At 49.0% G+C, this 21,720-nt stretch overlaps 10 protein-coding genes; 4 read left to right on the top strand and 6 right to left on the bottom strand.

Annotated features, from left to right (window-relative positions):
- Window positions 1-1,115: 1,115 nt before the first annotated feature.
- Window positions 1,116-1,364, top strand: CHC_T00007735001 (hypothetical protein). Its single transcript, XM_005711432.1, has one exon. The coding sequence runs from the start codon at window positions 1,116-1,118 to the stop codon at window positions 1,362-1,364; it is 249 nt and encodes an 82-aa protein (XP_005711489.1).
- Window positions 1,365-2,013: 649 nt separating this feature from the next.
- Window positions 2,014-3,379, top strand: CHC_T00007734001 (hypothetical protein). XM_005711431.1 is given in 2 exon segments: window positions 2,014-3,231; window positions 3,232-3,379. The coding sequence occupies 1 exon segment, from the start codon at window positions 2,014-2,016 to the stop codon at window positions 3,229-3,231; it is 1,218 nt and encodes a 405-aa protein (XP_005711488.1). The 3' UTR covers window positions 3,232-3,379.
- A 432-nt stretch (window positions 3,380-3,811) lies between these two features.
- On the top strand, window positions 3,812-4,916 carry CHC_T00007733001 (hypothetical protein). XM_005711430.1 is given in 2 exon segments: window positions 3,812-4,768; window positions 4,769-4,916. The coding sequence occupies 1 exon segment, from the start codon at window positions 3,812-3,814 to the stop codon at window positions 4,766-4,768; it is 957 nt and encodes a 318-aa protein (XP_005711487.1). The 3' UTR covers window positions 4,769-4,916.
- Window positions 4,917-5,175: 259 nt separating this feature from the next.
- CHC_T00007732001 (hypothetical protein) lies at window positions 5,176-6,435 on the bottom strand. XM_005711429.1 is given in 2 exon segments: window positions 5,176-6,126; window positions 6,127-6,435. 1 exon segment carries the CDS (start codon window positions 6,433-6,435, stop codon window positions 6,127-6,129), a length of 309 nt encoding a protein of 102 aa, XP_005711486.1. The 3' UTR covers window positions 5,176-6,126.
- CHC_T00010326001 (Putative poly(A) RNA polymerase, mitochondrial precursor) lies at window positions 6,252-8,895 on the bottom strand. XM_005711428.1 is given in 2 exon segments: window positions 6,252-7,110; window positions 7,111-8,895. 1 exon segment carries the CDS (start codon window positions 8,893-8,895, stop codon window positions 7,111-7,113), a length of 1,785 nt encoding a protein of 594 aa, XP_005711485.1. The 3' UTR covers window positions 6,252-7,110.
- Window positions 8,896-9,590: 695 nt separating this feature from the next.
- On the top strand, window positions 9,591-10,352 carry CHC_T00007730001 (hypothetical protein). The gene has a single exon (XM_005711427.1). The coding sequence runs from the start codon at window positions 9,591-9,593 to the stop codon at window positions 10,350-10,352; it is 762 nt and encodes a 253-aa protein (XP_005711484.1).
- Window positions 10,353-10,405: 53 nt separating this feature from the next.
- Window positions 10,406-10,597, bottom strand: CHC_T00007729001 (hypothetical protein). Its single transcript, XM_005711426.1, has one exon. The coding sequence runs from the start codon at window positions 10,595-10,597 to the stop codon at window positions 10,406-10,408; it is 192 nt and encodes a 63-aa protein (XP_005711483.1).
- Window positions 10,598-10,612: 15 nt separating this feature from the next.
- Window positions 10,613-11,482, bottom strand: CHC_T00007728001 (hypothetical protein). The gene has a single exon (XM_005711425.1). It carries the CDS (start codon window positions 11,480-11,482, stop codon window positions 10,613-10,615), a length of 870 nt encoding a protein of 289 aa, XP_005711482.1.
- Window positions 11,483-11,731: 249 nt separating this feature from the next.
- Window positions 11,732-15,361, bottom strand: CHC_T00008655001 (alpha-mannosidase type II manG). The gene is made up of 4 exons (XM_005711424.1): window positions 14,091-15,361; window positions 13,013-13,955; window positions 12,070-12,940; window positions 11,732-12,015 (listed from the first exon to the last, which is right to left on the bottom strand). The coding sequence occupies exons 1-4, from the start codon at window positions 15,359-15,361 to the stop codon at window positions 11,732-11,734; spliced, it is 3,369 nt and encodes a 1,122-aa protein (XP_005711481.1).
- A 621-nt stretch (window positions 15,362-15,982) lies between these two features.
- Window positions 15,983-18,196, bottom strand: CHC_T00009518001 (Inosine-5'-monophosphate dehydrogenase). XM_005711423.1 is given in 5 exon segments: window positions 15,983-16,226; window positions 16,227-17,675; window positions 17,789-17,864; window positions 17,994-18,067; window positions 18,068-18,196. The coding sequence occupies 3 exon segments, from the start codon at window positions 18,065-18,067 to the stop codon at window positions 16,227-16,229; spliced, it is 1,599 nt and encodes a 532-aa protein (XP_005711480.1). The 5' UTR covers window positions 18,068-18,196; the 3' UTR covers window positions 15,983-16,226.
- Window positions 18,197-21,720: the final 3,524 nt, after the last annotated feature.

Genomic DNA, 21,720 nt, shown 5'->3' with positions numbered 1-21,720 from the left:
GAGGGTGCGATACGAGGGTGAGTACGAGTGTGAGTACAAGGATGCGATGGTGAGTACGAGGGGAATGTACAGTACTTCATTTGGTTCTCACCGGTGGGGCAGTTCTTTCCGAAGCATCAAACAGCCAAATAACGAAACAACCAAATTCTAGGGAGCCAATCAAATTACAGAAAAAGTGTGCCAAGTGTTGTTATTTGATGATTTGATTGCGTACCGGTGGGGATGCTCTTAGCCACCAAATTTAGACAAACCGATAGGGGTGCTCTTAGAGCATCCCCACCGGTTGGAGAATAAATGAGCAAAGAGCCAAATATTTTCAACACTTGTCATTCAAATACTGGTGCGCATGCCCAGGTGCATTTGTTCACATTTGGCATTTTAGCTCCGACATCAACACACTCCACCGGTGTTGCCAGAGCTAAATGCAGAAACGCACTCAAATGGAGCAGTCTTCATTGGAGGAATAGTTAAATCCTCTGGATTTCGGCTGGTCTGTACCGGCCATTAATGTGATGGGAACGAGGCTCGAGATGGAATAGGAAATGATTGGGTGGATTGGTGGGAGCATGTTCTGCACCTGGGAGAGCGGTGTGCGAAAGGGAGCGCATAAACAGGGTGGTGGGTGGGAAAGATCGCATGTACCTTGCAATCGATGAAGAAGGAGAGGCGCAGGTTGGAGGGGGAAGCGCGGCAATACGCGAGCGAAACATGTAGGAGAACGGGAAGTACTATACGAGCAGATTCCAGCGACCAGAAACCAATAACTGCTTCACACTTGTGTCATGGACTTTTTGGCTCTGGGCTATTTTCGAGGTGTGAAACCGACCGATTTGCACCCTGGAAATATCCCCGGGCTAAATAATTTTAGCTTTAGACTCCCCGGTGGAGCGGATTCACCAGGGTGTAAAAGCTAAAATTTTACCTTTTAACTCTTTGCTCATGGTGGGGATGCTCTTAGGGGCGCTTTCTTGTACATCGCAGTTTCAGTCAGTCTGTTCGAGCCACATCGAATTTTCGGCAATGTAGTTGCATTTGATCTACACAAAGAAAACTCCTATCGATGATTTGAGCCTGTGCTGCGAGGTGGGCTTATGAGATGAAAGAACGACAAATTGATGACGACAGCCCAACGCTTACGCGGACATGAGATGGATTGCAAGAGCGGATCATATCCTGACAAGAAAGCTGTGGTCCCGGCTGCAAGCCTAGACCGCAGAGCCATCCAACTGATTCACCCTGAATCTGCGACCAACCCGCCGCCAAAACACGCGTCACTCCTTCGTCTCTGCATCCAGGCCAGTCGCAAAGGAAGTCCACGCGGACCTCTCATTCGCCACACCAATAATCTACAAGACCGGTGTTGACAACAAAGTTGGGCGGTGGAGGTAAGCACGAGGGTTGCCAAGATGGTGAGTACAAGCGCCAGGTTGGGATTCGGTGGGATCATGTTTTCGAAGCGTCCATCTCGGAGCAATGGCCGGCTTGTTTCCTGAGGATGAAGCGGGTGGATGGAATCATGCGGATGGATGCGGGCGGGTGGAGGGGAGAGGTTCGGAGGGAGCTGCGGGGCGCGGGTGTGAGGGGTCTGTTAAAGAATAGGTTCGCGGGAGCGGGAGCGGACACATTTGAGACAGAACGAGACTGTCTTTCATGGTGCGGTTGGGCATCTCAAGTCACTGTACACTGTGTACGGTGACAATGCAAAATCCGAGCAAAACTCGCGGCCAAAACACGTGTTTTCCAACATAACGTTTGCAGTGGACCCTTAACGCGGTTGAAAATCCGAGCAAAACTCGCGGCCAAAACACGTGTTTTCCAACATAACGTTTGCAGTGGACCCTACATTCCTCCCTCCTTTAATACTTTAGATCTCCAGTTTTTCGGGATAAACTGGCTATTTCAGTCGTCCTGGTGATCATCCAAAGTTACCTGGCGTCTTCCAGCTTTCAAGAACCATTCTATATAACCCCTAAAGCCCGTGTCGACCGCACGGAACGACGGCACTGCATGGACATGGCCTCAACCATAACGAAGGACAACAATAGCGCCCCGTCTGCAATCGTCGACGAACTTGTTGCAGATTTTCCAGGTCCTGCACAAGTGGCAAAACGACCAGGTCATTCGGTCCACATCGACGAAGAACCCAGGGCCCTTCATCTTACCCCCTGCACGTTTACGCGGTACGCCGAACTTCCGCAAGGTGACCGTGAGAAATACGACCTCGTCGACGGCTTGCTTGTCTTCTCACCAAGGATGGGCGATAACTTGCACGAACGCATAGTGTCCTACATTATCAGCAAAGCTCAAGTTCTTCACGCCACTAAGAAAGCGTACATAACCATTTATGGACGCGGAAAAGTGTACATACCGAGTCGCAGGAGGGCTCTGGAGGCTCAGTTTGGTGAGGTGTTCGATGACTCCGGCTCACCTACGTCCTCCCCAGGTGGGTCTAGTTCCTCCGGAAAATCGGACACGGTACGCGAGCCGGACGTCTCCATCGGCAAATATCGTGACGATAGAGCTATGGAGTCCACAGCAGGCGAGCAATCAAAGACAATCAGGTTTGGAAAAAACGTTGATCCCCCCGTACTCGTGTTTGAGGTCACGAGTCCCTCCACTCGCAATATCGACCTCGACGATAAGTGGAGAGCGTACCGCCGAGCCAACATCGAAGAATACGTTATTGTCGACCGTGGTGGAGTTGGTGGAAAAGATGCTTGCGTCATTGTGGGTAAACTTCATGGCCGAAGCGACAAGGACGGAGACCGACAAGCGTCTGGTGATCCTACTATAACCACTCGCGCCAGTGGCAGTTCGCCGATGTACCACAGAAAGATCTATCGGGGAAATGAGTCTGTCATATGCCGTATCTTCAGCCGTGAAGACAAGATAACGGTGAAAGAGTTGCTCAATCCTCCGAGTGGCACTAAGGTGATTGCGTACGAGCTGCAGCACAGGGACACAAAAATTGCAAAGAAAGATGCAAAGATTACAGAGAAAGATGCAAAGATCAGGAAAATCACGAAAGAAAGGGACGAAGCTCTGGCGTTCGTAGACAGATTGGAAAACGAAAAGATGCAGAATAAGCGCGGCCGAAACGACAGAAGTCCGGATAATACAGGGGCAAGCGGAAGCAAGGACAAAAATGACTCGCCCAGCAGCAGCCCGAACAAGAAGAAAGGCCGGAGCGGACAAGGCTCGACGAAGGGTAGGGGAGGGTCGGGGAAGTAGGCAAATAGGATAAGGAAGTATGGGGATGAATAGGCAATGGGATTTGATTTTAGGAAAGTAGCAGGATGCGTAGGCCAACTGAGACAAACAAGTTGTCGTGACTCGAATGTACATGTTAGCCTTTTGCCAAAACACGTGTTTTCCAACATAACGTTTGCAGTGGACCCTATATTCCTCCCTCCTTTAACATTTTAGATCTCCAGTTTTTTGGGATAAACTGGCTATTTCAGTCGTCCTGGTGATCATCCAAAGTTACCTGGCGTCTTCCAGCTTTCAAGAACCATTCTATATAACCCCTAAAGCCCGTGTCGACCGCACGGAACGACGGCACTGCATGGACATGGCCTCAACCATAACGAAGGACAACAATAGCGCCCCGTCTGCAATCGTCGACGAACTTGTTGCAGATTTTCCAGGTCCTGCACAAGTGACAAAACGACCAGGTCATTCGGTCCACATCGACGAAGAACCCAGGGCCCTTCATCTTACCCCCTGCACGTTTACGCGGTACGCCGAACTTCCGCAAGGTGACCGTGAGAAATACGACCTCGTCGACGGCTTGCTTGTCTTCTCACCAAGGATGGGCGATAACTTGCACGAACGCATAGTGTCCTACATTATCAGCAAAGCTCAAGTTCTTCACGCCACTAAGAAAGCGTACATAACCATTTATGGACGCGGAAAAGTGTACATACCGAGTCGCAGGAGGGCTCTGGAGGCTCAGTTTGGTGAGGTGTTCGATGACTCCGGCTCACCTACGTCCTCCCCAGGTGGGTCTAGTTCCTCCGGAAAATCGGACACGGTACGCGAGCCGGACGTCTCCATCGGCAAATATCGTGACGATAGAGCTATGGAGTCCACAGCAGGCGAGCAATCAAAGACAATCAGGTTTGGAAAAAACGTTGATCCCCCCGTACTCGTGTTTGAGGTCACGAGTCCCTCCACTCGCAATATCGACCTCGACAGTAAGTGGAGAGCGTACCGCCGAGCCAACATCGAAGAATACGTTATTGTCGACCGTGGTGGAGTTGGTGGAAAAGATGCTTGCGTCATTGTGGGTAAACTTCATGGCCGAAGCGACAAGGACGGAGACCGACAAGCGTCTGGTGATCCTACTATAACCACTCGCGCCAGTGGCAGTTCGCTGATGTACCACAGAAAGATCTATCGTGGAAATGAGTCCGTCATATGCGGTATCTTCAGCCGTGAAGACAAGATAACGGTGAAAGAGTTGCTCAATCCGCCGAGTGGCACTAAGGTGATTGAATACGAGTTGCAGAACAGGGACACAAAGATTACAGAGAAAGATGCAAAGATCAGGAAAATCACGAAAGAAAGGGACGAAGCTCTGGCGTTCGTAGACAGATTGGAAAACGAAAAGATGCAGAATAAGCGCGGCCGAAACGACAGAAGTCCGGATAATACAGGGGCAAGCGGAAGCAAGGACAAAAATGACTCGCCCAGCAGCAGCCCGAACAAGAAGAAAGGCCGGAGCGGACAAGGCTCGACGAAGGGTAGGGGAGGGTCGGGGAAGTAGGCAAATAGGATAAGGAAGTATGGGGATGAATAGGCAATGGGATTTGATTTTAGGAAAGTAGCAGGATGCGTAGGCCAACTGAGACAAACAAGTTGTCGTGACTCGAATGTACATGTTAGCCTTTTGCCAAAACACGTGTTTTCCAACATAACGTTTGCAGTGGACCCTATATTCCTCCCTCCTTTAACATTTTAGATCTCCAGTTTTTTGGGATAAACTGGCTATTTCAGTCGTCCTGGTGATCATCCAAAGTTACCTGGCGTCTTCCAGCTTTCAAGAACCATTCTATATAACCCCTAAAGCCCGTGTCGACCGCACGGAACGACGGCACTGCATGGACATGGCCTCAACCATAACGAAGGACAACAATAGCGCCCCGTCTGCAATCGTCGACGAACTTGTTGCAGATTTTCCAGGTCCTGCACAAGTGGCAAAACGACCAGGTCATTCGGTCCACATCGACGAAGAACCCAGGGCCCTTCATCTTACCCCCTGCACGTTTACGCGGTACGCCGAACTTCCGCAAGGTGACCGTGAGAAATACGACCTCGTCGACGGCTTGCTTGTCTTCTCACCAAGGATGGGCGATAACTTGCACGAACGCATAGTGTCCTACATTATCAGCAAAGCTCAAGTTCTTCACGCCACTAAGAAAGCGTACATAACCATTTATGGACGAGGAAAAGTGTACATACCGAGTCGCAGGAGGGCTCTGGAGGCTCAGTTCGGTGAGGTGTTCGATGACTCCGGCTCACCTACGTCCTCCCCAGGTGGGTCTAGTTCCTCCGGAAAATCGGACACGGTACGCGAGCCGGACGTCTCCATCGGCAAATATCGTGACGATAGAGCTATGGAGTCCACAGCAGGCGAGCAATCAAAGACAATCAGGTTTGGAAAAAACGTTGATCCCCCCGTACTCGTGTTTGAGGTCACGAGTCCCTCCACTCGCAATATCGACCTCGACAGTAAGTGGAGAGCGTACCGCCGAGCCAACATCGAAGAATACGTTATTGTCGACCGTGGTGGAGTTGGTGGAAAAGATGCTTGCGTCATTGTGGGTAAACTTCATGGCCGAAGCGACAAGGTCGGAGACCGACAAGCGTCTGGCGATCCTACTATAACCACTCGCGCCAGTGGCAGTTCGATGATGTACCACAGAAAGATCTATCGTGGAAATGAGTCCGTCATATGCGGTATCTTCAGCCGTGAAGACAAGATAACGGTGAAAGAGTTGCTCAATCCTCCGAGTGGCACTAAGGTGATTGAATACGAGTTGCAGAACAGGGACACAAAAATTGCAAAGAAAGATGCAAAGATTACAGAGAAAGATGCAAAGATTGCAGAGAAAGATGCAAAGATTACAGAGAAAGATGTAGAGATAGATAAATTGAGGAAAGAGAACAAGAGCTTGAAAAAGCGCGATAGAAGTCCAACCCGAAGCCACCACAATGGTTCGCCCAATGGTTCGGCCACCAACAGCCCGTCCAGAAAGAAATAAGTAGAGCCAAAGCATACAGAAAGGTAAGAAAAGATATGCTCTTAGGAGGGGAAGTCAGATTTGCAGTCTGTACGGGATAGCCGTGACAGATATTATAGCGGACAACTAGATAGTGTTCTTGATTATGCCAAATCATGCAAGCAATTGAAGATAGTAAATGAAAAGCCATAGTTGTGAGAAAGTTGTGAGAAGTAATATAGATCCAGTTTATCTTCACAGCCATTACTAACGAAAAGTAGCCCGCATATCTGACACGCACACCCAAAAGCATAACGTTTGCCTCTGCGCGCCGGAGGCAACTCTCCTTCGCCGTGTGCAGAAGACATATTTGCGACGCGATAAAGGCCTTCTGTTTCCAACGCGAACGGTGGCATGCTCCTATTCATACTCTGACATGCATCTTGATGTCTACGCTCATATCAAACGGACGCCTGCGGACTCACTCAGCGACAAGTCGGAAAAAAAACAAGAGGACCTCAAATTTCAGGCTTGGCTTTCTTCTTCTTCGGCGACCCGGGTGAAGATGAACCAGATCGTCCACCCCCGTGCGTCTTCGGCAGAGGACTGTCCTGCGATGCACCCTCCCCTTGCTGCTTACCAGATCGACTTTCAGATGCTGACTGGCCGCTCTCCAGTCGTCTCCGCAACATGGGTAGGGTGTGCGTTGTTCTTGGACAAGGAGGTCATGTGTGCGGCACAGGGGATGATGAAGCTGATTGCAGGCGCTGGGAGAGACGCACTTGGCTGTAGTTGATACATTTCTGCTGTTCTAGCTCTACGTACGGTACTTGTAATAAGAGCAAAACAGTCACGGATATTATGATGCAAATCAGGACTTTTTCAATTAGTCACGAAAGAATTCTGTCCTGTCCGATGCATCTCCAATCCTCTCCTTGAACAGTGTTTCCGCGTCGCCAACTGTAAGGCACATGAAGCAAGCTCTCCGCATTTCTGTTAAGGTTCTTTCTAGGCTACTTTTTGTCACGTGATTCACCACATTTGTTCCCGGCACCAACGGATGTTCGATAAACACTGGTGAGTTCATGTTGATCCGTGCCGCTTCCGCATCAGAGAGTGCGTGGCAGTTCAAGGAAATAGCAAATTTGACGAAATCAAATTCAGACCCAAAAAACTGAAAGAACCGCATCAATAACACAGACGTTGTCTGCTTCTGTCCCATGGCTTGAAAGCACCCCAACAGCCAAGGGACTTTTACAATCGCACAGTGATTAGATTCCTTTCCTTTGACACGGAACAATGATCCAACACGAGGACTTGCAATGTGGTGCAGGAAGAAGATGACCATAATTGTCCATCCAATCGAATTGATGAACCCATCAGGAAAAACCCCTGTCACCTTTCTTTGCTTCGCCCAGTATTTGATACACATACAGAGTTCCCAAACTCGAGCGTCACTCTGCATGTGACATCGCATGAAACGAGAAAGCAAGATAGGATTATCGGTGCTCAGAGTTATGTCCACATCAGCTTGAGCTACTGGATCCCAGTATCGTAGTACAGGCACCTTCGCAGAGTCAATGAGGCAAACCGTTTCCATTTTGGCTTTCACGGCACACCTCCGAAGTAACGCCAGCACTTCTGTCCTTCTATTCTTTTGCGGCTCGTTCTTCTTGCCATCAAGTGCATCGGGTTTACCCGGCAGTATGACGGCAATGTCAACGTCCGAACTCCCGAGCGCGAGACCGACGCTCCCAGAACCATACATAAACACTTTTGCTCCATACAAACCGGCATCGTGATCGCTAATCACTAGTTGCTTCGCTCGTCGGTATGCCACCGTGCAAGATTTGCTGAAATCAGCTGTTCGCCAAACGTCGCAGTAACTTGAAAGGCTCGCCTGCAGCGTTTCTGCAGCATTCTTCGTCACGTCCCTTCCCATCTTTTGCAGGGTATGAAAACACTCCTTCGCTGCCTGTTTTGTTGCACTTATGTATACTTTGCTCCCTTGATGTGTGTCATCCGTGGGCCCATACCGACAGCTTCCGACTCCGGTAACTAGATCTCCAAAAAGTCGCCGCATTTTCTGCGAAACATCTAATGTTACTGAGATTCGGACGTGAAGCACGTTTCGCAAATTATCTGCTTCAATAGCAAATTTGGGGCGAGAGCGGATTTTGGATACAAACAATTCGTATACACCTTCTGGCTTGCTTATAATGGATTGCAACTTTGATAACCAGTCTATTGGATCTTCCTTGACAGCTGCAACGGCCTCATCATCTTCGTCTACGCGCTGTTCGTTCAACAGTTTTTTCTTCGACTCCTTTTTATCGACATCATTTTCTTCCGCGGGAATATCTTCAGGGTTTCTTTCTGGTGCTTTCAAGAGTGTTTGCCGTGATTGCCTAATCTCTGGAAGGATGTCTTTCTTTCCTGAACTTATGCAACAAGCCTCCAACAAGTCGAAGCAAAGACTATCAGCAGTGACAATGCCTGACTTGAGAAGCGCAAATACGCTTGGCAAGGGCGTGAAGTTGCCTTCCTTGAGACATTTCTTGAGCAACTTTTTCACCTTGCCAACTGTAGGAGCGGCACGAGGAGGTTTACGTACACCAGGGGGTTTCGGGGGGACCACTTGCTGTTCACTCCTTTCATTGGAGATTCCCATTCAGTTATATGGAGCTTTCTTTTTGAAAGAATGAGTGAGAGCTGTCGGTACGACGGAGAATCAAACGCAGCAAAATTACTGTAACGTACTGATGATGGCGAAGAACGGATGGTTGCTACTTGCGTCTCCTGCTGTTGCATGAGTTGCACAGCGTCAAATCCCATCCGTGTGCACATGGGTCGGGAATTCCCGCTTTGAAAGAACGTAGAACAAGCCACGGAAAGTAGAATTTGTGAAACTAGGATCAATACATGAACGCGACCAAGCTGCCTGACGGTTGCTTGACAAAATAGAATGATCGCGAAAATGCCGAGCAGAAAGAACCTGCTTGCCTCATACATTCTGTGCCCCGAAAACTATGGTTGAAAATTAAAAGAAATAATACATGCTGTACACGTGTACAACAAGCAGCAAGCCAATCAACGGACGTAAAGCGCGGGAGATACACGTGGAGGTCTTGACCATCGCCCGCCTTTGTTTATTGTGGTACTGAAGCGCAGCGGTGGCATCTATCGACCTTGGTTGCCCGGAACAACTCGCTTGTGGTTATCAGCCGCGTGAGGGATTAGGTTGCATTCGTAGCGACTGGAACCCGTGTGTCTTTCCAGGCCTGTTTCGACTTACGCAAGAGCCCGGAAACAAAATTGCTGCTTTCCGGTGCCACTGCTTGTCCTCAAATACAGTTCCTCGGCAACATGAGTCTTGGCAATTGGGATGACGATGATTTTGACATCAGCAGCCCTACCCCAGGGGCTGGTCCCTCTGCTTTTGACGCAGGCGCCGATCTCTTCGAGTTCACGGAAACGCTCAAGTTATCAGATGACGAATCTCACGGCGTTAATGAAGCAAAGCTACCGCCTTTACCGGAGGGCACGCGCGATGTAACAGGAGACCGCGGCGTGTTACTCGCTGTGACAAAGGCAGCTGACGACGGAGATCGGCCATCCAAGGAAGAACCATTTGTGGAGATGCACTATGAAGGCTTCTTGGTGTCCACAGGAGATCGTTTTGACTCCTCGCGCGAGCAGAATTATGCTATGATCGTGCATCTGGACATCCCTCCATCTGGAAAGTCCTCATTGATCCGCGGATTGGAAGCTGGGCTACGCGAACTGCGCGCGGGCGAGGTTGCCACCTTGACGGTTGCTGCCCGGTATGCGTACGGAAAGGATGGTTCACAGGACGTTCCCCCAGATGCAGACCTCCGATTCGAAATTGAGGTGCTCGATGTCCGTGCCACGCACAAGCGTATTGTTAAGGTCGACTCCACAAAGCAAGATCTTTCACGTCTTGAGGAAATCAAGCGAGAACGCGAAATTGCACAGCAAAGAAGAGAGGATGAGGAAGCCTTGAAGAATGAGGAGAAAACACGAAAAGCAGATCGTGCTGCAGAATTACGGGAGAAGCTCGCAAACAAACATAAGGGGAAGAAAGGAGGCAAAAAGAAAAAGAAGTAAACACGGGACCGAAACGAAGTTGCAGCCCCAAAAAAAGCAGATATACGACACGGCTACGGTGCAGTAGCTGTGAGCGTGTCCACCCAGAACCCCGAACGGAGTAAAGAGGGAAAGTAAGCTAGACATATGAGGAGGAATAGCCAGGGGTTCTGCTTCGCTACTGCGAGTAGTGGGCGCGAATGCGAGCAAGTGACGTTGCTCAATTGAAGATTATTTGGTGCAAACACGACACAGTGTAACTCCATTAATTGATGTACATATCAAAGTAAACCAGCACGGTCCAGGATAACATCCACAATGCCTGGGTGAGTTCCAATCGGCGATCGTACTTCGAAAGACACGTTACGGTTTTGGGCAGCTGCTTCCGCTGCCAGATTTGGCACGTCTGTGGTCGCATGTCTTCCTGGGGAGAGGAAGAATGGTACTACAATGACATGCTCTGCCCCATTTTGCACGCATTGTTCCATTCCGTCAGCAATCGTCGGGGAGGCAATCTCCATGTGAGCAGTGTAAACAGGGATGTCACTCTTCTCTCGAATCATATCAGCGACTCTTGATAGCATCTCGTTCGCAGAGGCTCTCTTCGAGCCATGATCGACAAGGAGCAGGGCGGAGGATTGACGAGTTTGTGATTCGACAGGCTTAGATGGGTTGTTTGTTACTGCGACAAAACGGGGCCTAACGCATCTTCCTGTGGAATTCCGCGCTTGCCGCTGCACGCATCGCGTTCGAAGGTGAGCCCCTCGTGAAGTTAGTAGGGAAAACGATGCGCTTTGGATGAAACCTAGTGCTCTTTCGGAGTCCATTGGATTGCTTGGAGTTTCTGCAAGTACCAGGGTCCGGAGAAAGAGATGAGACAATCTTGGACGATGAGTTCCGACAAGTGGACGCTGCGTAAATGTGATGTGTACACTCTCAAGCAATGGCGAAGAACAAACCGAGAACTGGGACTTCAGAAGAAGTCCAGGCAATTGCAGGAAGCGGGCAACAAACCCATGCAACTGCCCTGTGCTCACAAAATAAAGAACCGAAAAAGTAGAAAACAGCAATTCAATGGGTACCCTTCGAAGGGTACCCCCAATGATATATTTATCAGTCGAGGAGGAATGAGAAAAATCACAGTGGATCATACGGTATGTGATGAAGATGGCCCTCTAACTAAGCACAACGGCCTGCAAATGGCACTCTTGCTGTGTTAGAAGTATGGGTATGTACCAGGTATGTACTTACTAAGTACATACCTGGTACTACTTACATCGAGCATGCTTTGCTTTCATTAACTTTACGAAACGTATCAGTGCTGCTTAGAAGGGAAAACTTATTGAACTATCGGCCCCAAATGCTGTCAAACGTTTAACAATCACGAATTCAACTGCTAGCTACTCCCTCACCGCAAGCGTGAGCATTATTGTACGGATTTGGAAAGGTGTGAAAGGGACGCCAATTACACATGACCCTTGTGTTGACTCGGCGACTGAGAGAGTGCCTGTAGACATACTAACAGTATCCTCCAGCATGTTGCACTCTTGAACTGTAGAGACTGTCAAACCTGAGGGACAAGAGAGCTGTGCCAGACCACGTGCTCCCATGGCCTCATACATTCTCACCACAACGTTGTTCGTTTGCTGTTCTGCTTGCTCAGCTTGTTTGATGGCGCTAATTACTACCGTGTCAAGCCCTCGCGATGGACCCGTGACAACCATCTCAAAGGTTTGACTAAAATTGTAGAGCCGTGCGCCAGCGCAGGCATGCCTTACTTGATTAAGCAGGGGAGGCCAGTTCAGATCCGCAGCTTCGTCTAACACTGTACGAGTAGGAAACGATTCCCAATGAGGCAGAATTGAATACGTCATGCGGTGCATCCCCATATCGGCACTGTCATCCGGAGACTTCGAAGCCCGAAGAAGCGAAAGCCGCATGGTATTATCCCTAACAGAATATCCATACTTGCAATCGTTTAGAAGTGCAATACCAAATTGATGCTCACTCAGGTCGCAGTACTGATGTCCCACGGCTTCAAATTTGGCAATCTCCCACGAATGGTTGAACGTGGTAGGACGTCGCACGAAACCAAACTGACTATTGTAGCTTGCAAAGGGCGCTTTCACCCGCGTGTTGAACAGGACTCGAAGAATCTTGCGGCTTTCTTTCCAATCAACATCTGTTCGGAAGTCTACACGTGTGCTTTCTGCCCGCAAAGAAACGAGCTGCCGTACTGTTGTTCCTGCCTCCGTGGAAGGATATGTGAAATGTAGGCTTACCCGTAAAGGACCCTCATCGACTACCTCGCACCCTACCGCATTTCCTATCACAGATTTCTTCTCAAATGAGTACACTTCCGTGTCCCATGCGCACCAAAATTGGCTCACGTCGTCATAAAGCACTAGTCTGTTTCCCCCATCGATCTCTGACTTTGCCTTGCCAGCGGTCTGTACTAAGGCTTCACGATGACGGCCGGATTCGTCCAGAAGGATTAAACTACTCATATGCCCTGTAGCACTAATGGTGGCTTTGACAAATCGGTTTGCAAGAACATACCTCATTTGGCCATTTTCTTCTTGACAAGCAACTGTTGCTGGTTCAATGCTCTTCTTAATCTCTTCAGCGTCAAGCAGTTCTGGCTGCAATGTGATTCCTAGACCGGAGGGCCGTGATTTCACTGCGACGATAGAGCGAACTAGTGGCTTCTTATTCGTTGTGCTTGCGTTTTCGGGATAGCACGTGACAGCACTCATTCGTGTCGTTTGGACACCAACACCTGAGCTGAAGAAGAAATCTGGAGATTGCTTCGCCTCAAATACTACGGGCAAATCATTTTGTGGCTTGCAAGCGGCGCCCCGATGGAGAAGAACTGTATTAAAGCTGTGTTGGTCATGACTCAGTGATTCTCTCTCAGTAGCTTGCGTCTTCAAGCGCTTCGCCGCTCGTGAATCGCCGTTGGAATAAGTGGCTGTGAATGCTTCAGAAATTGACGTCACCGCCTTTTCAATCTCTAGAGTACATTCTCCGGTAACCAAAGCGTAATCTCGTGTCGTCTCTTCATAGACTTCGCCAATGCATGACCCAGGAAGCGTATCATGGAAGCAGTTTTTAAGTACCAACTTCCAGCATTCTGCAAGAGTAGAAGCTGGATACGAAAATTCTTTTCCAGTTCGTCGACTTGCAAGAACAGCAATGGTTCCGACGAGCTCTAAGTCTCGCAATGCATTCTCACACTGCCGATTGCTTTGCTTTGTGCGGGCCTGATTTGTGTAGGTGCCTCTATGGAGTTCAAAGTATAATTCTCCAACCCACCTTGGCAAATCGTGCTGTTTAGATTTAACGCCCTCAAAGAACTTCTCTGGAGTAGAGAATTCAACTTTTGGTACTCCATCTAGATCATGCATACGCTTCATCGATTCCAACATAGCGGGAGATGCACCACCCCCGCCGTCCCCATGACCAACAAGCATGATTGCACTGTTGTGCACAGCTGCATCCTTGTTTTTGTTTGCTGTTCGCATAACCTCCTCTGGAAAGGCCTGTGCGTTGTAGGTATCAGCTGGTGGCATATGGGCTAACACTTGGGATCCGTCCAATCCTTCCCATACGAACGTTGAATGTCTGCATTTGGATATTCACAGAAGTAAACCAAGCAAACCCATTAGGAAAAAATAAATAAAACGCCCCGAGTTAGTATCGCATCTCGACGGTTCTCTAATTCGTCTCATTTGTGCAGCCAGCAGAGACCAAACTTACGGAAACTTATTAAACAGATTCCAACTTAGTTTTTGAGTCAGAAAGTAGTCAATACCACATCCGCGCATGATCTGTGGTAGCTGTCCACAATATCCAAACGTATCAGGTAACCAGAATTCCTTACAACGGAGTCCAAAGTTTCTCTGAAAGAATGCTTGTCCAACAACAAATTGCCGAATCAGAGATTCACCAGATGGAATGTTACAATCCATCTCAACCCAGGATCCTCCTACGGGGACAAACCTTCCCTCACGGACTCTCTTGCAAACTTCTTCCCAGAGGGAAGGGTACGATGACTTCACCCAATCGTAGAGTTGGGCCTGTGATTGCACAAAGATACTATCCGGAAAACGCTCCAACAGTCGCAGCTGAGTTGCGAAAGTTCGGACTCCCTTTGATGGCGTCGAAGCCATTGGCCATAACCACGCTAGATCGATATGGGAATGGAGCATGGAATAAACTCGGCTCTGAGAGGAGCCGTTTCGACAGTCTAGGAACTTCGCGGCAATTCTTCGCCCACTTTCGTACGTGGATTTCGTTCCTACTTCAACAGCGTTGACAACTTCATTCGCAGTCTGAAGCGCCCGTGCCCTCCGCGGACCTTCAGGAAGGTGCTCAGCGAGGCCAGAAAGTAGAGTTACATCATGAATTAGATCCCAAGCCGAAGAGTCAAATATGGCAAGACAGCATTCTTCAAGCTCAAAACACCTATCTCTTTGAGGGGGTTCGATATCACCGCCGCGACCCGCCCCAAATAATCCATTACAAGAAATCTCTATGTACAGGATTATCGTTTCTCCACTGTGACCGACACCGTGGGGTCGGTCCGGAAAAAGGGGATAATCTGCTCTCCTTGCCCAGTGGTCGCCGCCTACAAGACCCTGCATTGGGTTCCCTTTTTCAGAAAGCACCAATGCTTCAGAATTGGAATCCCACAACAGATGGATGGGCTGATTGTGCATACTTGCGGGAACGGTGATATTGAGTCGAAAGACATGAGTAGAAAACGTTGGACCGAAGCTCTCTCCTATGCGTGCTTCACGGTATTCGAGAGATTCGAGATACTCGGGTGAAGGAGCACGTAACTGCTTGGCCGGAGAGGCAACCGAAAGCTTGACTGCTTTACGGTCATGACAGGTCCACAGTCGACCACAAAGATTTTGGTCCATGCGACCTGGAGCTACATTGCCCTTGGGGTTGAAGTGGTCCCACCCCAGGAAGACTCTGACTCTAGCTTTGGTGATGTCTTCGTTTTTGTAGTGTTGCGCCATCGCGGGACAGGTACGAACTAAAGCCCTTCTGAAATAGACAGTGGTCCCGGAACTGGAGGGATTCCCGTTTTCTTTCTTAAAGATGTTTCATGAAAAGGAAGAAGAATATTGGCACTTCTGTTCCTCTCAACTGCGACGGCCAGCCTTCGGAAATGTAAGAGAGAGATGCCAGTTGGAGGGCGCGAGGGGTGGGCTTCGAAAAAGAAGACGAACTTGTGCCTTTCGCGCTATTGTGACACTGACAGGTTCAATTCTCTGCGCATGCTCCTCATTGGTCGATTGTTTGAGCACAAGAATCTCCCGGCACATGAAATTGTAAAATATGGTTTTATCCAGTAGCGTTGTGACCCTACGACACACACGAATCTGTCTGTCGCAAGATCAATAAACGCTTCTACATTAGTATATCGGCCCCAGATGGTGTGCAGAAATCGGGCCCAGAAGAAGACTTGGACAACGCAAGCCGAGGCATTATCATATTCTCAGAGCTATTCAGTAAATGTCACCAAGACAGATAAAGATCTCCAACCTTGGCTCCCTGCTTTCTTCCGCGGGGGGAATTGAAAACTGCCAATTCCCTCAAACAGCGTTAACACCTTACCCGGACAGTGAGTTCTACACTGTGTTAACTCACGGGTCCCCGTTTGTGTGCCAGTGCTTCAGCTTCAGTAGAATAGCAATGCGAAATCGAAAAAGGGAATCGCTCCACAGACCTTTCTGTGTTTTGACGGCCAGCCCAACTGAGTGCTCTCACATAAGGTGAACCAAACTAATATGCACAGTGACGCATCCGTTAATGGTGTTTACTGCAGACTGCAAACCACAACATCACGACGGAAGTGTGTATGTGTGCTGTATCTTCATGCTAGTGGGTTGATTTCTCATATGTAAACAACGAGTGGACGTTGCCTTCTAGCTGTGCAGCCGGTGTCCTGACCTGGAACCTCAGCCGGCCGTCATACACTTGTTCATGAAGTTCTGGAATGCTTCTGACTCCGAGGTCCTGGAAACCGTGCTTCACACCCATTCGCAAGTATGGCAGGAAACGTTTGACAGAGCCTTTGTCCGCAACAGCACCAGATACTCCCTGCGCAACTCGAATACGGTCATCTTCAGAGAAATATCGCACGCTAGAGCCCTTCTTCATGGCGTCGACCGAACCCATACCACGGTACTTCTTAAGACGAACACCATCTTTGTAGAAGTACTCACCAGGACTTTCCTCCGTTCCGGCCAGCATACTACCCATCATAACACACGAGGCACCACAAGCTAAACCCTTAATGATATGCCCAGATGAAGACACACCTCCATCAGCGATGCAAGGAACATTGAACTCCTTTGCAAGCTTTGAGACGCGGTAGACAGCAGTTGCTTGCGCTCGCCCGCACGCCATCACTTCCTGGGTTGTACAAATGCTTCCACTTCCCATCCCAATACGCAGGCCATCAGCACCGGCCTTGATAAGATGGTACGCCTGATTCTGTGTGACGACGTTACCGGCGACAACCTCTAGGTGTGGATACTTCTCCTTGACATACCTAATCATGTCCAACTGAAAGACTGAATCTCCCTGACTGGAATCAAGGACGAGTACATCTAGTCCGACTTCTACGAGAGCAGCGAGACGCTCTCTATCCTCTGGCCTCGTGCCGATGGAGGCGCCAGACAATAGCCTCTTGCGAGCCTTATCCTTTGACGATTCCGGAAAGTCGCGATTTTTCAGGATGTCCGTTCGCGCAACAAGTCCAACAAGCTCACCTGCATTGTTGACAATGGGGAGCTTCCCCTTCTTACACTCCTTCAGTACTGTATATGCGAGTTCAAGAGAGCATCCCTCGGTAGCGGTTTGCAGCTCGGTGGTCATGATATCAGAGAGCGGAGTATCCTTATCGCGAATGAATTCGACGTCCCTATTGGTGACAATTCCAACAAGCTTGCTGTTCATGCCGCCGCTTTCGGTGATGGGGATGCCCATGAAACCGTAGCGATTCTTGATTTCCAGAGCGTCGCGGATGGTATGTTTCGGGGAGAGGGTCTTGGGATCCGTGATGAAGCCGTTTTCGTAGCGCTTGACGCGGTCGACTTCGCGCTTCTGCTCACGGATGGAGTTATTGTAATGGATAATTCCAATTCCGCCTTGCAGGGCCATGTTGATGGCCATTTCTGACTCGGTGACGGTATCCATAGGAGAACTAACTAATGGGAGGCTAAGACTTATGTTACGTGAGATACGCGATGTGGTGGAGACGTTTTCCACGCCAAAATAGATGTGGCCTGGCAACATGACGAAGTCGCTGTAGGTGTAGCCGAGCTGAAGAGTACATGAAACAATAGCAAGAAGTTAGCACAAATGCGAAGAGACTCAAGGCCTCGAAATGGTGCGCACATCGAAGAGGGGAGGGCTAGTGGTGGGGACCAACGCACGATTCCAGAATCAAGAAAATCGGCAGCGGCGGCGCCATCTTGGTACTTGAAGAGATCTTCCGGTGAGAATTCCGGTCTATTTACAAGCAAGGCATTTCCGAAAATTAGATGAACACACAAGAGTGGTCAGTGAACGGTCTGGGTTCAAATGATGAAAATTAAAAAGAGTGAAGAGGTATCGGCGCGAGCAAAGAAAGCAACTCACTTGGGCTGTTTCTTCATGGTGTCATCAGCCACATGGGCGCCGTTGGCGCCCATGTGGGCTGTCGTCGGGGCCATTGCAGCTCGAGCTCCGGCGTGTGCGGTGTCGAGGAGAAGGAAGAGTCCCTGCACAAAGCGGGGCTCGAGGAAATTCAGATGCGACGGACAGCCGCGCAGGGACACAGGGGAGGATGAGCGAGCACGAAGGTTTTGTGTGCCGCGGCGGTGGCGTCGAGGACGAGCCGGGCCGATGGGAGAAGCCCTGGGTTGGGCGACGGACCACAAAAGATCAAAAAAATCAAAAAAGTGGCTAGTGGGGTGAGCCCTTCGGGCCCGGATTAACGAGCGAGCTCTGAAAAATAATAAATACTGCCCGCAGCCTGTCCGAGAGTGGTCCGGTGATGTCGTGAGACAGAACAGTGAGGGAGAACAGAACGCACTCTAACCACAACCAGTGCACGGGGAGCACTCCGCGACACTTCTTTCTCAGTCGGTGACCACCAGTAAAAAATGATGCAATTTAGGATGTGTGATAAATTTGTGGAGGCAGAGTCCCGTGCACGTGATGAGCGAATGCTTCTCTGCCAAGCCGTACTACGTGTAACGGTTGAAGGACAAGCACAGTATGTATATCTTTCTAATTTTGCTTTGTATAAACATACTGTGCGTGTCCTTCCCGAATGTACTGACTCCTCCATTCTTTAAAAGGATGGCATAAAACTCCAATATAATTTCTATGCCATCCCTAAAAGAATTGTCAAAGGAGGAGTACAGTGTCCCCTAGTATTAAAGAGGATGGTCTGGGAGATTGAAGGCAAGGACATAAGCAATTGTATGGAGACAAGTAATAGAATGAATGCATAGTTTATTGTAGTCTAGCATGTACTGTATCGTTCTAAGTTTCAGCTCCGAATTCCATAAAAGGCGCAGAGTTCGGACGGGGAAAGCAAAAGGGGGCAGGCACAACCCCTCACTAACCCTGAGAGCCACCCAACCTGCAACCCCAAGTGTGTCCAACTTAAGAACCGCTTTGCAAAAACCATTCAACACAAGTAAGTCACTCTATTCATTTTATTAACCCTGCGCACCGCTAAACTACGGCTTACTCTTAGTAAGAGTACTTTTTTGTCACATCCCGAAACCTCTACATTCCTAGCTCTCTTGTGCACTCCCTCCGTATGCGGCCCATCCCAATTTCTTCGGTGCTTAACTAACTTGCGGCAGCCCTACACTAACCGTGCTCTGATGGATAATGGAAGCTCTGGAAATCTAACATGTCATTGGACTTGTTACAATGCAGCCCACAGTTCTCCAAGTGTTCAGTTCACATGGATATCTGAAATGATTCTGCTCTTTACATGCGAATAAGAAGTACTTTGGCAATTTCTGCGAAATACTGCAATTGCCGTGAGAAATTCACTCATAACTTTTGCAGAAATTTATATCGAAATTATAGTTGTGAAAAATTTCGGGCGAATTTACGCTAGGAAATTTGTTAGTAAAGTTGTGAGTATTATCCGAAGCTCTTCTGGAGCAGTACTCGATCCGAATGTCCATACGCAAATCCACTACACTTATCACAGTAATTAACATAGTCCATGTCAAATCTGAACGGCACTTTTTCGCTCTGCTACAAGAAGAAACCTGGTCCAGACTAATTTTGAATCCAGGTTAATCTATGTTGGAATTGAAAATAACATGTACCAGGTTATTCAAAAGCCGCCAAAGTACGGTGGGTGCAAGATCATTACTGTCGTTTATATCGTACCAACCTTTTCGCAATTTTCTAACTGTTCTCCATCAACATGATTACGATGCTTAGCTATGGTACTCTGCAGCTCCGAAAAGAGCTGCTTTTCGTCCCACAGTCCGTTCAAGTTGAGGGACATGCCTGATCATACCATAGCCTTCCTTTCGTATGAGATACCACTCTTTTCGCACTGCGTGTTGACCTCGTAAACAGCGCTGGCGGCCAGCTTCAAGAAGAAAGCCTTGCCTGGGTTCTTTAGCTTCCCGCACTGTGCTTCGCCAGTTCTCATCACGTTCCCTCGTGCGATTTCTCCGGCTTTAAAATGGCCCCACTTACGCCACCGGTTATCCTTGATCTTAGAAATGATAATCGAATCTGCAGGCTGCACAAGGTCCGTGGCATTTGGAGGGAGTTTTTGAAGGTTTCTGTTGATTCTTTCAAGACAGGCTGCTACCTCATCGCTCTTATTGTGACCGGAACAGTTGTCTACAAAAAGAGTACGGCGCTTTCCATTATGTCGCCTCCCGATAGCTCGCGGTTCGGACAATCACTCCTTAAAGACTCTATTATCCATCCACCCCTTCGGTCCCGATCCGTATCAAACGCCCGGAAGTGCATCAGGAACACCCTTAATAGGGTATTCTGATTCTTGAACACGAGCATGTATGGCTCAAGATGAGCATTTCGTCCACCAGTTATGCACACCATCATTGTGACGCCTTCATCTCCCACGACGATGTCTGCATATTCGCCTTTTTCGTCTCCTCGCATCCCAACCGTGCGTCCGTTGTCCATATTAAAAACGAAATGGGTCGCATCCGCATTCTCTATGAGATCCTCGTGAAGCTCCCAGTTCTCAAAGCCTCTTCGCAGTGTACCCAGATTGAATGCTTCGCTTTTTTGGATATGAAGCTGCTTCTCAGTATTGACAGAAAGCTTCCCGGTCTCACGGCGAATGACGGTGTCATGCGAATCCATGAATACTTGTATCCAGCCGGACGTGATTTTGTTCACTATCGGAATGTTGTTTAGTTGCACAGTTGCCGCGTAAGAAGATCTCAACGGCGCACGCTGTATCAGCGATATCGCAATTTGCTTCAGAACGGAAGGAGAGATCTTCACACTGGCTGCTGGAGCTATCTCAAACTCATTGACAAGGTCGTCATGAAGTGCTTTGACCCACTCTGCCCTCTTAAGCCCACGACCCGAAAGGGTTTTGACGTTATGCCGCGTCCGGCCCATTTTCCCATGTGTAGTCATACGTCCTATTCGAGTGCCCGCCACCCTTAAAGCCGTAAAGCAATCTCGTTTGCGCCACCATGAACTGGCCTTGGCAATATTGGCCTTGTAGTCAGCAGCAAATAGCTCCGGAAAGTTTCTTACTGCTCGTGCGAAGAGACCCTTCAACCCGTTTTTGTCTAAATCGGTATACCGAAAAACGACAAACCTTGCTTTGGATGACTATAGTCATCCAAAGCAAGTTTTTTCGTTTTTGCCACAACGTACGAACAAAATGTTGTTGACGTCGCAGTGTAGAAATATTGTTTGGCACGCGGAGGAGCGACGATGGCCGGTGATCCATCCCATATTTCATCTGTGTTGGTGTTACCTCGATGCTGAACTGCACTGGCCAACGCGCGCTCGATTGGGCCTTGAGAAAGCATGAGCGATCAGGTCGACAGAGGGATAATACTGGACAGCGTTTTGGCTGCATGATTGACGGCATTGGGCAAGAAAGCGATTCGGAATGCGATACGCACTGGACCGTCCCAATGCGGCTCTGTGATACAAAACTGGATCGCTTTCTCTTAGGGCGATTAGCAGAATGAACCTGGTCCACTTTATAAAAGAATCCAGGTTAAATATGTGACCAAGGTTAAATACTGTGATCGGATGTACCATGACCGATGGTAGGCAGTGCGATTACACGCCAAAATCAATTGGTAAACGGGCGAATACTCTCATCATTGCGTTGTGATCC

This window comes from Chondrus crispus, genomic scaffold, assembly GCF_000350225.1.
Source record: "Chondrus crispus Stackhouse genomic scaffold, scaffold_82, whole genome shotgun sequence".
Taxonomy (NCBI): domain Eukaryota; phylum Rhodophyta; class Florideophyceae; order Gigartinales; family Gigartinaceae; genus Chondrus; species Chondrus crispus.
This window is presented reverse-complemented; position numbering and strand designations above follow the sequence as displayed.

Bases quoted from the DNA above. Each gene is read 5' to 3' on its own strand.
- CHC_T00007735001 (XM_005711432.1), top strand. From the start codon at position 1,116: ATGACGACAGCCCAACGCTTACGCGGACATGAGATGGATTGCAAGAGC.
- CHC_T00007734001 (XM_005711431.1), top strand. From the start codon at position 2,014: ATGGCCTCAACCATAACGAAGGACAACAATAGCGCCCCGTCTGCAATC.
- CHC_T00007733001 (XM_005711430.1), top strand. From the start codon at position 3,812: ATGGGCGATAACTTGCACGAACGCATAGTGTCCTACATTATCAGCAAA.
- CHC_T00007732001 (XM_005711429.1), bottom strand. From the start codon at position 6,435: ATGGCTTTTCATTTACTATCTTCAATTGCTTGCATGATTTGGCATAAT.
- CHC_T00010326001 (XM_005711428.1), bottom strand. From the start codon at position 8,895: ATGGGAATCTCCAATGAAAGGAGTGAACAGCAAGTGGTCCCCCCGAAA.
- CHC_T00007730001 (XM_005711427.1), top strand. From the start codon at position 9,591: ATGAGTCTTGGCAATTGGGATGACGATGATTTTGACATCAGCAGCCCT.
- CHC_T00007729001 (XM_005711426.1), bottom strand. From the start codon at position 10,597: ATGGAGTTACACTGTGTCGTGTTTGCACCAAATAATCTTCAATTGAGC.
- CHC_T00007728001 (XM_005711425.1), bottom strand. From the start codon at position 11,482: ATGATCCACTGTGATTTTTCTCATTCCTCCTCGACTGATAAATATATC.
- CHC_T00008655001 (XM_005711424.1), bottom strand. From the start codon at position 15,361: ATGGCGCAACACTACAAAAACGAAGACATCACCAAAGCTAGAGTCAGA. The intron at 13,956-14,090 runs GTAAGTTTGGTC...ATCCAAATGCAG, and splicing joins AATCTGTTTAATAAGTTTCC to ACATTCAACGTTCGTATGGG. The intron at 12,016-12,069 runs GTCAAACCTTTG...TTGACACGGTAG, and splicing joins CGCACGGCTCTACAATTTTA to TAATTAGCGCCATCAAACAA.
- CHC_T00009518001 (XM_005711423.1), bottom strand. From the start codon at position 18,067: ATGGCCCCGACGACAGCCCACATGGGCGCCAACGGCGCCCATGTGGCT. The intron at 17,865-17,993 runs GTGAGTTGCTTT...GCTTGTAAATAG, and splicing joins ACCATGAAGAAACAGCCCAA to ACCGGAATTCTCACCGGAAG. The intron at 17,676-17,788 runs GTGCGTTGGTCC...TGTACTCTTCAG, and splicing joins ATTTTCTTGATTCTGGAATC to CTCGGCTACACCTACAGCGA.